The 19,431-nt window shown below is 34.2% G+C and overlaps 1 protein-coding gene across 1 annotated transcript; it reads left to right on the top strand.

Annotated features, from left to right (window-relative positions):
• Positions 1–17,295: 17,295 nt before the first annotated feature.
• On the top strand, positions 17,296–18,443 carry LOC122282431. Its single transcript, XM_043094384.1, has 2 exons — positions 17,296–17,375; positions 17,627–18,443. Exons 1-2 carry the CDS (start codon positions 17,296–17,298, stop codon positions 18,441–18,443), a joined length of 897 nt encoding a protein of 298 aa, XP_042950318.1.
• The last annotated feature ends 988 nt before the right edge of the window (positions 18,444–19,431 follow it).

Here is a 19,431-nt window from a genome sequence, read left to right as displayed (position 1 = left end):
TCCATCTTATCCTTTCATACCACTTTCCTTCTACTAGGTTGTCCTTATACCCATCGGTGTCTCACAGGTTGGTTCCGTATGGTTTGGCCCAACACTGGAAATGACCTCTCTCACAGTACCCCAAGAATTCTCACCACACGCGTGTGGTGGGAATTCAAGATGTTTCCTTCCACCTTACTTAGGCTCGTTCCCCATGGCGCACACCTAGCACCCCACGACGGTTCGATTGCATTATTAATGTCTTAATGGAGCCTCAGGTCCTCCCCACTAGGGTTGTACAGTGGTTGGTCCGGACTAGAGAAATTGATCGGACCAGACCGAGTAAATAGATGGTCGGTTTCGGTCTTGAAAATTTGCTAAAATCGGTCTTCGGTCCGGTCCACGATCCAGGGAAGCCTGGACCGAATCGAACCGGACTGACCGAATTTAATTTTTTTTTAAATTTTATATATTTATTTTATATAATTAATATATCATTTTCAAATAATCTATTAGGCTATTACCATTTACAATATAAAATTTTAAATATATAATTACAAATTAATATTCTATTAATTAACCAAGGTATATTATAATATATTAATATTATTATCAATTAACTTATCAGCAATTCACCATTAACTAATTACTAGCATCTACATCTATATCAAATTAAGGTGTATAGATTAATTTTTTGTAAATTACATAAGTTGTAAGTAAATATAAAGCAATTGGTAAATTGTAAATTAACTAACCTAATGGCTAATACCAATTCCCCATTAACTAATTAGTAACATGATAACATCTACAATTCTACATCTATGACCTAAGTTGTAAGTAAATATAAAGCATATATGTATAATTAAATAATTGATGCTTATTACTTCCTATACAAAATATACAAAATGTAAATATATAGCTCATTCCTCATTATGCATTAACTTAGAAGTTATAAATATCATAATACATTGATAATTTGATATACTCTAGTTAGTAACAAAGTAACAATTAACATCATCAATATAATTATAATTATATATTCTTTTAATGAGTTAATTAAATAATTATATTGAATAGTTTACTTAATTTTAATTTTAATAATTAAAATAATTTTTTTATTAATTTATGTGTTAAAAACATAGAACAAATGAGAATACATATTTACTAAGGAAAGAAACGGCCTTGTTTATTGCAAAAATGGACCTAAACGGCACCGTGCACGGTCTAGGGAGAAGGCGTCGTCGTTTAATTGCAAGTCATAAAATTTTTTTGACCTTTTCCATATTAAAATGGCGCCATTTAGGATTGTTTTCAATCCAAACAGTGTCGTTCTGTACTACTCTAATTGACTTACCCCTCCCCCGATTCCCTCTCATTCCCTCTAACTCTCAGACTCTCTCTCGTTCTCCCCGAGCCCCCCCATTCCCTGAAAGCTGAGTCCATGGAGTGGGATTGTGACCAATACAAACTCGCAACTTGTAAGGTCCTCCCCACCCCATTCCGTCACAAACTGGTTGGGCCACCCCCCGGAATTCACAGTTCACAGTGGCAGACCTTCTATTGTTGTACTTATTTACTTTTTTCGATTTTATTTCTTGATTTCGTGAATCTGGGCATCTCGGTTTTTTCTTGTGAATTTATGATTCTTGAATCTAGGTTTCTTGTTGGCGAATTTGTTTGTTGTGTGATTTCGTGGTGATTAGTGATTCGGTGAATCTGAGATGGCTTGAATAACATTTACTTGGTAAATCTGAGATGGCTCAGTTTGATTGTTTTATTGTAATCTATTTGCTAGAATGAATAAATATGATTTGAAACTTAAGATTTAGAAATGGATGTTTATATTGATCATGTGACCACGTCTCTCTCTCTCTCTCTCTCTCTCTCTCTCTCTCTCTCTCTCTCTCTCTCTCTCTCTCTCTCTCTCTCTCTCTCTCTCTCTCTCTCTTTTTTAATGTTTGTGCTTGCAAATGATGTGCAATACTGCTTCAAGATTGTGGAGAGAGAGAGAGAGAGAGAGAGAGAGAGGGTTGATGATGAGAAATTCTATATCAGATATTCAACTATTTTTATACTTTTCAATTTCACTACAATTTTTATAAAGATGAGGTAGATGTAATATAATGCCAGTGCATATAAAGAGTTGTTTGATGTACTGAAGTTGGAATATCAGTGGAGTATAGAAGTCTAGGTAGTTTCATGAATTTGTATGTTGTGAGTAGGAATCTGGAGTAATTCATAGTAATTAACTTGGGAATTCGTTTCCAATTTAGACTAGCATTTGTAGTAATTCATAGTGATTAATTACTTATTATGAATATGGTGTCATATGGCAATATTTTAATAATTCTAATCAAACACAAGCCACAACTAAACCTTGTATATATCCTAGGGTGAGTTCACCAAAAATTTTGGGACTTTTGATTTCTTTTGCACAACCCATGGCTAAAGTTTAATATGGCACGGGCAATAAACTTGATGGTAGCATTATTCAATTTATATGAATCACGTTTTGAGGACATGGAAGCTTGGTAGGGTAGGGTAGGACCCGCCTCTATATTCTAAGCCATAAATTGAAATCCCAAAGGCATTTTCTAACAATTACTAGAATTAATTAATTATAAGAATCTTGGATTAAAGGAGAATAACATGGAGAAATTGCAACTTGCAACAGTTCTTAATAAAATATTAGACTCGGGGCCACTTTTCTACACAGAACATGTACACATATCATTTCACAACTCACTTAGAGTTAGGGTATGAATTAAAACCAGCACCAAAAAATCTTACCAATCTTACCATCCCCACATTTTGCACATAGATTTATATCATAAAGTTAGAAACTAAAAATGGCATGACAGATGATGAGAGTGTTTGATTAAACAGAATCCACAAGTAATACTTTTTGGTATCTTAGTTGTGTGTTTGATTACTAAAAATAAATTATTTAATTAAAATAGCTCAAGTTTTTATAATTTTTGTAAATTTTATAACATTTACTATTTTTGTAAAGTTTATAACATTTATAGCATGCGTGCAAGTTCATTTACTGATTTTTTTATTATTTATTTTTCATAAAATGATGATAAAAAGTATGCTATCCAATCTCCATATACTGATTGATTATTTTTGTAGATGAACCATATTCAATAAATGAATCCACAAGACTCTACTATAGATGATGTAGAGTCAACTATGCCTACACAAAGTGTTGGAGGCATTCCTCCACTCGCACACAATGTAAGTTGTAACAGCCCGTTAGAAATTCAATTGTGAAATTTCTATTAACTTTAGGAACCTCGTGAAAACCCCATAAGTTTTCACGAATCCATTAATCGTATAGGTTTTTGTCTAACTACATAGTTAGTGTTATTATTTACTATGGTATCAAAAGTGTGTTTTTGATTATTGGAGATAGTTAGAAGTGTCAAAATGTATTATGGTTTGTGCCATTAGACTCGGAGGGTTATTTAAAGTCTTATGGCGCAATAACATTTTTTCATATTTTCGGACAAAACGTCTGTTCAAAACTGTAGATATTATTGGATAAAAAGAAATATCTTGAGGTAATTTTCATGAATATTATTGGGTAAAAATATTTTGAGTTGATTTTTATAGATATTATTAGATAAAAATATCTTAAGTTGATTTTTTGTAGATACTATTGGATAGAATATTATGAGATAATCTTTTATAGATATTTTGGGTAGGAGAAAACTACACTCAACTCTCAACTCCAGCCTCATCTCTTCCATATCTCATCCATAAGTATCTCCAGCCACCTCTCCCCACGAAATTATCTTCATTTACACTTTCCATTGAAAGAATATCAAACACTCTTTCTTGGACAGCTTTTAGGAGGTCTTTTGCACATCTATTTCGAAGCTTTTGTAAGTGTTTTATCATAAAGTCTCATTCATATAAGTTGTTCTTTTTTTAGTCTAGTTTACATGGATATCTTATTTGCCCCATTTGAAGATCATTTGGTCAGTCAAATATTGTGTAAACTATAGAAAGGTCATTCTGGGAGATAAACTGAAGAATATGTTATAGTTTGGAGTTTTTGACCAAGCTAATGGATAGATATTGGTCCGAAATTTTTATGGAGTATTGTTAACATGTATATGTGACTATTGGTTGAGGATTTTTGCATGATTAAAGGTTTTGATGAAAGATTTTCTTAGATTTAGAAACTTAGAAACTGGAAGAAGAAAAACAGTTTCTGTTTTGAGAAAGTTTAACTCTTTGGTGGTCTAAACCTATTCTATTCTAATGACTTTAATAATTTTATTGGAGGATTCTAAGCATCTTATATACATGTTATATTATTATTTTGAAGATATTTCATATTAATTTCAAAGATATGAAATTTTATGCAAAGAGATATTCAGATAAGCCAAAGTGTGGATATTCTTGGCTAAACTTATGTTTTGGTTAATTTATAACCATGTGATCTTGAATTAGAAGCTTATATATGTTTTAGGACATCTTTTTAAACCATGTGATGGTTTGGTTTGAAGATCATATATTTATAAGTTATAGATCAAGAGATTTATCAAAACTAGTTGAGGAAAAAGTTTCTGTTTTTGGACTAAGTGTAAAACCTAAAACTCCAAATGTTATTTTTTGATTTTGGTGACTTTAGTTTGATGATTTAAAGCATGGTTGATGTTAGGATGATATTATGAATATGTTAGAAGTAAGATTTGATTTTTGAAATTCTTGGAAATGTTTTGATTTAAGGTCAAAACTTGTGATTCAAGTGCTTGGATTTTTTTTTACAAAAAAATGTTTGGTGTTAATTATTAGCTTTTTCTAAATGGATGTTTTAAGTATGGTTTTGAACTTAGGATTGGAAGATATTTGTTGCAAAATTTTGGTTTAAGCTTGAGTTTTGAAGTTGGAAGGAATTGCAACAAAAATTAAGGGAAATGGCCTATGGATGTTTCGGCCATAGTGTGTTTTTCATAGTTATGTTTTGTTTTAAATTTTTCTGAGTTGATATTTAAGTTTAGGACAAAATTTATATGAGGAATGTAAATTTTGAAAACTTTTGGAGTTAGTATGCAAAATCCTTAAGTTATGGGTAAAATGGTCATTTTCCCACATGTAGAGCATAAAATGAAAATTTTACTCTTTAAGTTAGTATTTTTCATATTTCAAATTATGAGTAATTTAGTTCTAACTTTTAGAATCACTAATTACAGTTCCTCGTAATCGCACTTGAAGTTTTATAAGAAATACAGAGATCGAGATAAGTTAGCTTTTAACTTACTAGCAGTCTACTGTGTATGTGTGCTAAGTAAAGGAACTACAGTATATGTATGTATGTTATCATATATATCATGCCATGCCAAGTTATCACGTAATTGTCTATTATACAGAATTTATTCTGTCATCAATTTTTATCTGTTACATAATATATTATGTTATGTATTACTGTACCTTACAAGTACGTCATGCTAAGTATGTTATCTATTACATGTATGTCAAGTCATGTAATATTCACTGTTGCAAGTATGTCATGTTAAATATGTTGTCTATTATATGTTATGCCATGTTACGAAATGTTTCTATCTCAAGTTGGTCATGTATTTCAAGTTATGTTCAAGTCACGTTATGTTACGTCAGGGTTTCAATCCTTTCGTATTCCAGTTACGTTTCATCTTGATTACTTATGTATGGGGTCACAGCAATTGTGACGCATACACTACGTGAGACACAGCAATTGTGACACGTAGAATACATGGGGCCACAACAACTGTGGAGTATGTATTTAAGCAGTTAAAGAATAAGTTTTCGTATAATACATGGGGCCACAACAACTGTGGAATATGTATTTACACGTAGAATATATGGGGCCACAACAACTGTGCAGTATGTATTTTTCATGTTAAGTCAAGTTTGTGTAGAATACATAGGGCCACAACAACTGTGGAGTATGTATTTACACGTAGAATACATGGGGCCACAACAACTGTGGAGTATGTATTTTTCATGTTAAGTCAAGTTTGTGTAAAATACATGGGGCCACAACAACTGTGGAGTATGTATTTTTCATGTTAAGTTAAGTTTCAGAACAAGTTCATGATAAGTCAAGTTTCAGATCAAGTTCATGATAAGTCAAGTTTCAGATCAAGTTCATGTCAAGTCAAGTTCAGTTTCAATTTAAGTTATGTCAATTATGTTATGTTGTATGCCAAGTTATACTTTAATTATTTATGAATTTGATTATGCATTTATGCTTTTACTGTCATCCATGCATTATTAGCTTGTGTGGAAGTTGTTTGTTAACTTACTGAGATTTGTAATCAAAGCTCACTTTGGTAGTCCCAACTACCATTCCCCCAAATGGTAGATCTTGTTACAGGACCTGAAGGAGAATCGGGAGCTGATCAACTAGACACAGTTGACTAAGCGACGATGCGACGTCAATGTTAATATAGTAGTTAACGTAAATTACTACTTGTACAATGGAGTTGCATCTTTAGTACTTTTTGGATCATAACCATTTTGGACTAGTGTTGTGATCTATTCAATGAGTCTTTATGTATGAAGTATGTTTTAAGCATTTGGGATATTTTCAATTTGGTGCATAGTATTGCTAAAGAAAAAAATTATCCGCTGCGAATATTGCATAATGTTAGATGCATGTTAGGAACATTGCATCTTATATGTCATGAGCGGGGGCAGGTAACCTTGTGTTGCATGTCTCGACGCTTCAAATGTCCGTCCGATCCCAAACGGAATTTGGGGGCGTCACATAAGTAGTGGTACTAAACCGAGTATCAGTAGTAGACCTAGATCAATTGTTTGGGATCACTTTACAAGAATATCAAACAGTGATCCAACTAAACCTAGGGTTAAATGTAATTATTGTATTGCTTTGTATGCATGTGATACGAAGACCAACGGTATAAAGTTCATGAAGTATTACATTGAGAAATAATGTAAGAAATGTCCTTTTAATAGGATAGATAAATCTCAAACTACTCTAACTTGAAAGGCGGATAGAGGAAGTGGTAGTGGGGAACTCGTGTCCATAACTTTTAGTGTTGAGGCTTGCAGATAAAGCTTAGCAGAGATGATAATTTTTGATGAGTTACCCTTTAAGTTTGTTGAAGGAGAGGGTTTCAAGAAATTTATGCTTACTATTTACCCTAAGTGGGTAACGATTTCATCCCGTGTTACGGTTGCGGATGATTGATTTAGTGTGTATACGAGGGATAAAAATAAGTTGAGAAGTGTTCTTCAAGGGCAAAAAATTTCCCTCACTACGGATACATAGACATCCGTGCAAAATCTCAATTATATGTGTCTGACTGCACACTTTATTGATGATGATTGAAATCTACACAAGATGATTCTTTCTTTTTGTTTGGTTGAGAATCGCAAGGGGGATACACTTGATAAAGCCATTGAGATGTGTTTGCATGACTGGGAGCAACCAAAATATCTTGCTATCACACTTGATAATACAAGTTCTAATAATGGTACAGTTTCTTATTTGAAAAAAAAAAATCAAGTATAGGAAGGATACTATTTTGGAACATGAATTCTTACATGTTCGATATTGTGCCCACATATTAAACTTAGTTGTTCGTGAGAGGTTGAAAAAATTTGATGAGTCTATTGTGAAGGTGAGAGGTGTTGTAAAATATGTGAAGTTCTCACCTCAAATTTTAGTGCAAAAGTGGCATTTATTTAGATGTACCGACTAGGTGGAACTCCACTTATCTTATGTTAGAGAGAGGTTCAAAATTTTGAAAAGCTTTTGAACGGTTGAAAGAAGAAGATTCGACTTTCCTTACTAGTATTGGAGACAATGATGACGATGATGTGAAGCATGTAGTGAATAGGAGAATGTCAAAAAAGTTGGGGCCTTCTAATAATATCGACTGAGAGAAGATAAGATTGTTTGTAAAGTTTCTTAAACTATTTCATGATGCAACTTTACACTTTTTTGGGGGTCTGTATGCAACTTGCAACTCTTTTTTTCGGAGTTAACTACAATATCTGATGTAATTGATTTGGAGTGTCAGAATCAAAACCCTGTGGTGGGATCAATGGTTACAAATATGAAGAAAAAATTTAACAAATATTAGGGCAACTTGGATAATATGAATATGTTTTTATTTGTTGGGATTCTTCTTGATCTTCGGTACAAGATGCGATATCTTGACTTTGAATTGGAAGGGATGTATGCCCATGATCCCACAAAAGCAGTTGATTTGAGTTGTTCAGTGAAGAATACTTTAACCCGCATGTATGGGGCATACCTTGCGAATGAAGAAGTGAGCAATTCTTTACAACAACAAGAGTAGCCTAGAAGCTTATCACGTGAAAATATAAATCTTACAGGTAAAGATGATGCAAGTACAGACGTAGACGTTCGTACACAAAGAATGACCATATTTAAGCAACGGTTGCAGTCGAAGGACTCTCTTAAAAACAAGTCAAAGGTTGATAGATACTTAGATGAAAAGTGTGAGACAGACAATGCAAGTTTTGACATTCTAGTTTAGTGGAAGGTTAATTCATTTAAATATCGTGTGCTTTCAAAAATTGCACGCGATGTACTTGCAATACCAGTCTCTACAGTTGCCTCTAAATCTTGCTTTAACACGGTGAGTCGTATTCTTGATCCTTTCCGAAATAATTTATCTCCGATGATAGTTGAGGGCCTCATTTGTGCAAAAAATTGACTTCGTTTTTCTTCTACTCCAATCAACCTTAGGACTATAATAGATGATGTGGAGGATTTTCAGAAGCAGTTGTATATGGGTATGTTTATTATTTACTTCATTTTATAACTTTTATAATCTATATATGTAGTGACAATTTATATAAATTATTTTTTTTCCTTTATTGTATAGCACTTGCTCAGGAGGGTGAAAATTCTATGAAAGCGTCAAATACAATGTCTACATCTAATGCAAATTCATGAGGTGAGAACTTGAATTGTTTTCTTTAAAATTTCGGATTATTTTCTTGAATTGTGACTTATCCAATTTAGTTTTACTTTTGTATTGTCTTTCATTGACTTTTGTGTCCTATTTGGTAGCAGTTCGTTTGGTAATGAAAGTTTTGACGAGATCAAGTGTTTGCCATTTAGAGATCAAATTTTAGTTATATGTTATTTGTATTAGTTATTATTTCGTCATTTGTAATTTATAATATCACTTTATTAGTTATTATTGCTAGAAGCCTAGATGCATGTATTGTAAATTGTAATATTTTTTGTGTCATTTGCTTAACTTTTTTTGGTTTCTTAATTTTTTTTCCTTTTATTTGGACTTTTGGATGTTTAGTTGGATATTTAGTTAAGAATTAGATGTACTCTTAACTTGTTTTCTTTTTCTTTTGAAATATGGATGTTTGGTTGGCATAGAAGTAGATGTACTAAATTTCATTTGACATAAATATTGCTTCTGTGTATGTAAGGATTTTACATGAATTGTTGGATTTTTTTTTTTTTTTTTTGGATGTAAAAGTGGTGCTCTTGAGGTTTTAATGAAGTTATGGGTCTTTTGCAATTTATGGGTCTTTTTCAGTTTTTCTTTTTTTTTTTTTTAGTAAAATCTTTTATTCAAATTTATTGTATATAGATAATTTTCTTTTTATGATTAATTTTATTTTGGTTTTAATTTTTTTTTTACTTAAAATTAGATAAACTATTAGTGGGATTTCACTGTTGGGCCGAAATATATAGATTGGGCCAATGGCCCACATGGTACAGATTTGGACAGACAAACCAACCGAACCGGACCGTCCCAAAAGGGACTAAACTGGACCGGTCCTTATAGCATTTCGGTCCAATCTAGGGTGAGAAAACTATAACAGCCCGCTAGAAATTCAATTGTGAAATTTCTATTAACTTTAGGAACCTCGTGAAAACCTCATAAGTTTTCACGAATCCATTAATCGTATAGGTTTTTGTCTAACTACATAGTTAGTGTTATTATTTACTATGGTATCAGAAGTGTGTTTTTGATTATTGGAGATAGTTAGAAGTGTCAAAATGTATTATGGTTTGTGCCATTAGACTCGGAGGGCTATTTAAAGTCTTATGGCGCAATAACATTTTTTCATATTTTCGGACAAAACGTCTGTTCAAAACTGTAGATATTATTGGATAAAAAGAAATATCTTGAGGTAATTTTCATGAATATTATTGGGTAAAAATATTTTGAGTTGATTTTTATAGATATTATTAGATAAAAATATCTTAAGTTGATTTTTATTAGATACTATTGGATAGAATATTATAAGATAATCTTTTATAAATATTTTGGGTAGGAGAAAACTACACTCAACTCTCAACTCCAGCCTCATCTCTTCCATATCTCATCCATAAGTATCTCCAGCCACCTGTCCCCACGAAATTATCTTCATTTACACTTTCCATTGAAAGAATATCAAACACTCTCTCTCGGACAACTTTTAGGAGGTATTTTGCACGCCAATTTCGAAGCTGTTGTAAGTGTTTTATCATAAACTCTCCTTCATATAAGTTGTTCCTTTTTTAGTCTAGTTTACATGGATATATTATTTACCCCATTTGAAGATCATTTGATTAGTCAAATATTATATAAACTATAGAAAGGTCATTCTGGGAGGTAAACTGGAGAATATGTTATAGTTTGGAGTTTTTGACCAAGTTAATGGATAGATATTGGTCCAAAATTTTTATGGAGTATTGTTAACATGTATATGTGACTATTGTTTGAGGATTTTTGCATGATTAAAGGTTTTGATGAAAGATTTTCTTAGATTTAGAAACTTAGAAACTGGAAGAGGAAAAACAGTTTCTGTTTTGAGAAAGTTTAACTCTTTGGTGGTCTAAACCTATTCTAATGACTTTGATAATTTTATTGGAGGATCCTAAACATCTTATATACATGTTATATTATTATTTTGAAGATATTTGATATTAGTTTCAAAGATATGAAATTTTATGCAAAGAGATATTCAGATAAGACAAAGTGTGGATATTCTTGACTAAATTTATGTTTTGGTTAATTTCTAACCATGTGATCTTGAATTAGAAGCTTATATATGTTTTAGGACATCTTTGTAAACCATGTAATGGTTTGGTTTGAAGATCATATATTTATAAGTCATAGATCAAGAGATTTATCAAAACTAGTTGAGGAAAAAGTTTCTGTTTTTGGACTAAGTGTAAAACCAAAAACTCCAAATGTTATTTTGTGATTTTGGTGACTTTAGTTTGATGATTTAAAGCATGGTTGATGTTAGGATGATATTATGAATATGTTAGAAGTAAGATTTGATTTTTTGAAATTCTTGGAGATGTTTTGATTTAAGGTCAAAACTTGTGATTCAAGTGCTTGGATCTTTTTACAAAAAAGTTTGGTGTTGATTATTAGCTTTTTCTAAATGGATGTTTTAAGTATGGTTTTGAACTTAAGATTGGAAGATATTTGTTGCAAAATTTTGGTTTAAGCATGAGTTTTGAAGTTGGAAGGAATTGCAACAAAAATCAAGGGAAATGGCCTATGGATGTTTCGACCATAGTGTGTTCTTCATAGTTGTGTTTTGTTTTAATTTTTTCTGAGTTGATATTAAGTTTAGGACAAAATTTACATGAGGAATGTAAATTTTAGAAACTTTTGGAGTTAGTATGCAAAATCCTTAAGTTATGGGTAAAACGGTCATTTTCCCACATGTAGAGAGTAAAATGAAAATTTTACTCTTTAAGTTAGTATTTTCCATATTTCAAATATTTAGTGATTTAGTTCTAACTTTTAGAATCACTAATTACAGTTCCTCGTGGTCACACTTGAAGTTTTATAAGAAACGCGGAGATCGAGGTAAGTTAGCTTTTAACTTACTAGCAGTCTATTATGTATGTGTGCTAAGTAAAGGAACTACAGTGTATGTATGTATGTTATCATATATGTCATGCCATGCCAAGTTATCACGTAATTGTCTATTATACAGAATTTATTCTGTCGTCAATTTTTATCTGTTACATAATATATTCTGTCATGTATTACTGTACCTTACAAGTACGTCATGCTAAGTATGCCATCTATTACATGTATGTCAAGTCATGTAATATTCACTGTTGCAAATATGTCATGTTAAATATGTTGTCTATTATATATTATGCAATGTTACGAAATATTTCTATCTCAAGTTGGTCATGTATTTCAAGTTATATTCAAGTCACGTTATGTTACGTCAGGGTTTTAGTCATTTCGTATTCCAGTCACGTTTCATCTTGATTACTTATGTATGGGGTCACAGCAATTGTGACGCATACACTACGTGAGACACAGCAATTGTGTCACGTAGAATACATGGGGCCACAACAACTGTGGAGTATGTATTTAAGCAGTTAAAGAATAAGTTTCCGTAGAATACATGGGGCCACAACAACTGTGGAGTATGTATTTACACGTAGAATACATGGGGCCACAACAACTGTGGAGTATGTATTTTTTATGTTCAGTCAAGTTTGTGTGGAATACATGGGGCCACAACAACTGTGGAGTATGTATTTACACGTAGAATACATGGGGCCACAACAACTGTGGAGTATGTATTTTTCATGTTAAGTCAAGTTTCAGATCAAGTTCATGTCAAGTCAAGTTCAGTTCATGTTTCAATTTAAGTTATTTCAATTATGCTATGTTGTACGCCAACTTATGCTTTAATTACTTATGAATTTGATTATAAATTTATGTTTTTACTGTCATGAATGCATCATTAGCTTGTGTGGAAGTTTTTTGTTAACTTACTGAGATTTGTAATCAAATCTCACTTTGGTAGTCCCAACTACCATTCCCCCCGAATGGTAGATCTTGTTACAGGACCTGAAGGAGAATCAGGAGCTGATCAACTAGACACAGTTGACTAAGCGATGGTGCGACGTCAATGTTAATATAGTAATTAACGTAAATTACTACTTGTACAATGGAGTTGCATCTTTAGTATTTTTTGGATCATAACCATTTTGGACTAGTGTTGTGATCTACTCAATGGGTCTTTATGTATGAAGTATGTTTTAAGCATTTGGGATATTTTCAATTTGGTGCATAGTATTGCTAAAGAAAAAATTATCCGCTGCGAATATTGCATAATGTTAGATGCATGTTAGGAATATTGCATCTTATATGTCATGAACGGGGCCAGGTAACCTTGTGTTGCATGTCTCGACGCTTCAAATGTCCGTCCGATCCCAAACGGAATTTGGGGACGTCACAAAAACCCTGGACCAAATTGGTCTGATACAGTCAGCAATACCTCGTGTGGACCGACTGGACCAGACTGAATTCAGCCCTACTCCCCACCCCTTCGTTATCCAGCGGTTTGGGACAAAGGGGAAGTCCACCCATGTACTGGGTCACGTATTGGTCAGTGCTCCCCATGCACCCGTTGCTTGCTCTTCATGCTTTTGTGGGTTCACGTCAATTGGATTCCACAATGCCACTCTGCACATTTCTTGAGACCTGGCGCTTCCCTTGGGTTTTTGGATCGGGGTTGCTTTGTTGTCTATAGAAGGCCAACCATCATGTCATTCTCTATATAAAGCCCTATTTCATCTCTTTTTCTGACATTGCCACTTCTCATCCTTTTGCATTTTCTTTCGGGCCTAATTTCCTAGCTCCTCATCTCCACTCTCTTGCTTTGATCCTTCTTCCTTCTAGTTTCCAATGGCTCCCAAATGATCTTCCGATACTCATTACTTGTACTTTGCTGGGTGGAGCTGGGAGTTGGAAATCTCTATAGATGATCTCTGCGGGCTAAGGAAGACATATAACATTCCAAAGTTGGCGGTTCTGGAGATCTCTGACCGTTGCGTAGGCGTGGTGGACTCTGGCAGGATGACGTCTCAAGTGGTGCTCTACCCCTTGATGTTTTCAAATGGCCTTCATCTTCCATTAGGTCACCTCATCTGAGACGTTCTCAACTTTATAGGGTTGGCCCTGACACAACTTCACCTGAACACTTGACAGCTTCTGGTTGCCAGTTGCGTGATCTTTTAAATAGTGCTCAACTTCGGCCCTGAGGAGGATCCACACCAGGCTCTTGTTGCCCCTTTTAGTGTCAATGGGAAGGCTCAACACGCGACTTCTCTCGGAAACCTGTGAAGGGTCCTGTGAACCTTGAATGTCTGCAAGTGTTCCAGTTGATCCTTGAACCCGTCGTAAGCTTCTATCTAGGGGACCTTGAACTTGGGCGGGAGAGGGACGATCATGACTTCTGCGTTGTTAGTGAGCAACTGGTCTACCAAGAATGACACGCCCATTTGCTTGGCCATCTCTACGTACTTGTCCTCGAGCTCTCGGAGCTCGAGGTGCATTATGCGTCTCTCTTCTTCGGCCATAGCGATCTCTAGGACACGTCATGATTCGGCGTGCTCATTGTGGCTGGGTTGTGTTCCTCCAGCCAGTTCTTCGTCGATCCTTCATAACACGGCATTTTCTTGCCAGAGGGCTCCCACCTCTCACATCAGCCTCCTTATTGTATCTCCCATTTCAGCAAGTCTTGCTTCCAACGCTCCGAACTGATCTTCTTCTCTCCGTGAAGTCTGGGAACGTGTTGTTGCTAGCATGCAAAGGACACACTTCTATTAGATATATCCCACAGATGGCACCAACATTGATGTCGTGTTTCTCACCAACCCGAGCTCTCATTTCTCCATATTTGTAGGAATGGATCAACCCATTGTGGAGTTGCTTGGGCTGAGAAATACGACATCAACAAGACTCACAAGCAATATCATGGAGGCAAGCAACAAAAACTTATGGCTACCTGCAAATGGGAACCTCCTCCATCAAATGTGCTAAAACTAAATGTAGATGGTGCAATATTTTATGATCACTAAGGAGCAGGAATTGATGCAATATTGAGGGATGAAAATGGTAGTATGGTTATGGTGGCAAGCAAAAAAGAACATGCTGTAAAAGAATTAGAGGATATTGAATTATTAGATATTCTTAGAGGTTTGAATGCATATGGAAACAACAGACCTGATTGTGGAGAGTGATTCATTGTTGATACTTGATGGTGCTGGAAATCCAAGCTGAAAAGGACTCTACATTAATGCTAGGCAATGTTGTGAAGGAAGTTAAAGCCCTATCATTCAGCATGTTAATATAATGGGGAATGAGACAGCCCATCGACTGGCTAGGCATGCATGGAATGTAGATCGTATTGTAATGTGGAGGGATCAAATACCACAATGCATTTTACAAGTTGTCTAGGTTGACAACCAGATGTAATAATCTGTTGAGACTCAACAATTCTCATTTCTTCTATATATATATAAAGACTAGAAATGATATATAGAAAAGAAATCGGGACCAATGGATCGATCTTGATCACATATTTCTTCGTCAATAGACTTTAATACTGACCAAAATAAGGTATTTTGGACTGCTAATTTAGTGATATAACGGACCATCCAGGACCTTTGTAGCAAGCAGCCACCAAAATAAGACTAAAAATGATGCATAGAAAATGAATTTGGGCTCAATGGACGGATCTTAATAGCATATTTATTCGCTAAATAGACTTTAATATTGACCAAATAAGGTTCATTTTATAGGTCCTTTGGACTACTAATTCAGCGATAGGACGGACTATTGAGGACCTTTGTAGCAAGCAATTACCATGAGGTCACAGTAACATCAAATCTAAGTGTAGTACTGATAAAGGGAGATCTCCATTTCCACTTGCTTGGCAAGAGTAAGACACACTTGAAGAAGAAGAAGAAGGAGAAGAAGAAAAATCAGAAGAGAAGTAGTAGTAGTTGTGGAGGGATTTAAAACTGATCTATTGTTCTGGCTTTCACTCCATTACTCCTAGTGAAAAAAAGAGACATTTAACTGAGTGGGTTCACTTGGTTGGGACGAGCGGTTTTCTTTTGGTTTGGGAGAGAGATGGAAAAGATTCATTTGGTGGTGATATTATCTTATATTATAGGAAATGTTTTTAGTCGATTTTTTTTTTATAAAAATAAATCTATAAATTAAAATAACTTGATGTATTACATTAAAATATAAAATTAATTTTTTTATAAAATAAATTTAATATATTACATCAATTCATATCAATTTATATCTCGCGACGCTTCTCTTAGAGTAGTCTCATTGGATATTCTATATCCAAAATAATTTATACTTTTTAACTATTAGATACAAAATAAACTTACAACACATTAGCTATCGGCAAAGTTTGTAACTTTTAGCTACAGTATTATAAAGGAAAATATCAAATTTTATCTATACTATACAAAGAGAAAATCTTATTTTATTAATTTTTATAACACTCTCTCTTCTCTCCATCTACATCCATAAATTTTCATCAATTTTTTTAAATTAAATAGTAAAATATGATAAAATAAAATATAATAATAATGGATAGTTAAAATATGATAAAATAAAATAAATTAATAATTTAAAAAATTAAATATTTTTTAAATTATTAATTACTCATTACTAAATAATAAATAAATGAATAATCTAATATGAAAATTTGATATGAAATAGTCAAGGTCAAATTCATCTGATATTATTTTATTCTTATATAATAAAAAATAACTATTTCAATATAAAAATTTATGTAAATAAAATAATTAAAATCTAAATTTATTTTATATTCATCAAAATTATTCTTTATATATGCATCGATTAACAATGCTATTATTATACATTACTCCGTTTATAGGGGCAATATGGAGCCGGGAGCCCCACCAATTATGAACAATCAACACATGTTTATTTACTACTTATTACTGCTCCACCACACTTTCGCGGCCCGCAATTTGTGTGAAGATTCCCTCTCTCTTTCTTTCTTTCTTCTTTTCATCGAGTTGACGGTGTTTTATGTTATAGTTCATAATTTAATGCTATTTATATTTTATCTTAAGAAAATTTCTAATTTCTGTTTTTTTTTTCCTCCAATCAAGTCTTAAATTTTCTTTCAGAAGTATTATAATTACAAAAAAAATCTATAAAAATAAATTTATAAATTAATATGATTTTATAAAATATATTAAAATTATATCAGATTAATTTTATAATCTAACGTACTACATATTAAATCATGTAGTTTATACTATTTGTTTATTACTAAACATATTTTTTATATAGAAATATGTTTGTACGAAACTCAAAATAAAGATATAGGCAGAGATAGTCTTTGCAAAATAGCATTATGTAAAGAAATGTTTTTCTAAAAGCAAGGTTGGTCCAGAAACGTACAAAGCTATATAGCTAAACCACCTGGAGTAGTGATTCACTCTGGCAAAAGTCAAGCCCCTCCCGCACCCCACCATGACAGATGTTTACAACTTCTGACTTCTTGGTCCTCCGCGCATGGGTCCCAATTCTAAGCATGCTTACTGATCTCTTCCTCGAAAGGTATCATCAGAGAAGATTAAAGAACCATGAAAAAGCTTTTCTTTTAAGGCTCTAATGGTGTGGAACAACTTTACATACATGACCAAAACATGTTGGTGAAAGATCATAGCACTTGATGATGAGAAAGTTGACATAATATTCCAACGTTGTTCTATACTTCTCAGCAAATCTTGATTGTCATCCAACATGATCGTTTGGAACTGGAACTGCATCTGGTTAGCACTCACCTTGATTTCATGCTCATCTGTCAGTTGCTCAGACCACTTTACTACTGATTCCTTGGATGCTTCTCTTGAAGATTTCGCCTTCAAAACGCCACTCCGGCACCGGCACCGACCTCGCACCGGAGCTCTATACCAAGCCCTCCTTCCTGCTAATCTCTCAAGCATTGACGTTTCAATTGTTCGGCTCAGAAGCCGGAGGTTGTGGAACATGGGTGCCAACTTCAGCTTCTTCCACATTCCATCAAGAACTATGCCTTTGCCACACGTAAAGAGGCTTGCCATAGTCTATCAGAACTTGGGCAACTGGTCTTCCCACTTCTATGGCCTGAAGGGTTACTCACTCATCACTCCGGCCGTTGGATTCACGGTTTTCGATGCATCAAATGTTAGTTCTAAAAGCATCAGAAAGCTAAGTCTCAGTACAATGGGGAAGCCCATATCGATTAATTTCCCCACTTCGGCCATCCCTGACGGCATGATCTCTAAGACGAGGTGCGTCGCATTTAGTGGAAATGGGAGTTTTTACCTTAGTGAAATGAGCTTGCCCGGTGTATGTTACTCAGGAGATCAAGGTCATTTTGCCATTGTTGTTCCGAAGGAGAGTAAGCACAGGTTGTGGTATCTTTGGGTTGTTGGATCTGTGCTTGGAATTTCTGGGATGGTAGTGATCGTTTATGTTGGGATGGCGTCTGCGAGGACTTTGAAGACAAAGAAGATTCAAGTGGAGAGACAAGCACAAGCTGATGAAGATTCGATTCTTGAAAGTAGATGGGTGAGTGGTAGTAAGCTGCCTTCTGCAGCCGTGACGAGAACTCAGCCTGTCCTTGAGAATGGAGGTGTTTGATATTCCTTCCAGATTTCTTTTCCTTCTTTGATAAGAATGCTTTTTTTAATTTTCCTTTGTTCCTCCATGATCTGTACTTATTTTCCCCCCCTTTAAAGTCTACACTTTTTAGGATCATATCCCATCTCAGTTTGGATTTTAAATGTGCATTTCGATGCGCAATTTGAGACGGTAGTCAAATTCAAACCGTTGGCAGAGCTGTCCTCTTGGAATCCATTGTGAAACTCATTGCAAGCTAGATCAGGACCTTCATAACATTCATAATACACACCTACTAGCTTCAATTATAACATCATATTTGGCCACCACACTCGTACTACGTACTTGAACAGAAAACAGAGATTGCTATGTTTGCTAATCTTGTGAATAAACAATCCTATAAACATCGGTAAAAAGCTACACGATTTGAACTCTGAGAAGCATCAGTGTGGAGATGGTGGGTGCAGGGACAAATACGCATGGCAACTTCTTGTGAGGGGGGAAATCCAAGTTATTGGAACCTTCAAAGTTTATAATGGGGGACTGCAACAAAGTGGATCTTCAACATTTACGAAAACGAAACAAGATTTGGAATAACAGCCCTACACTAGAGGTAAGGCGTATGTTTTTCTATCAGATTATATTCTCCAACATTAGAAGTTTTGGTATGTAACATGTATATCACGGGCAGGGGAGTGTAGGACAATCTAATGCTCTATAGCCATGAAGACCAGAGAATTCCAAAGCAAGCATCATGATAACTCGATAGTATCGACTCTCATATACTGCAGATCAGCACCCCATACCTGGCAAACGGCCAAACATTTAGCGCAGGGAATAAACAGCCCACCACCAAAATCATATACATTCAATTATGAAGAGAACTTGCAGACAAGCTAATCCAAAAGGGAGCTATGGCAAGGCGCCCAAATCGTTTTGTTTTTAATCCAACCAACTTTCGAAAGGCATCCTCTTATTCCATGAACATGATGGATAGTAAGACTGGTAG

This window comes from Carya illinoinensis, chromosome 11 (assembly GCF_018687715.1).
Source record: "Carya illinoinensis cultivar Pawnee chromosome 11, C.illinoinensisPawnee_v1, whole genome shotgun sequence".
Lineage (NCBI taxonomy): Eukaryota > Viridiplantae > Streptophyta > Magnoliopsida > Fagales > Juglandaceae > Carya > Carya illinoinensis.
This window is presented reverse-complemented; position numbering and strand designations above follow the sequence as displayed.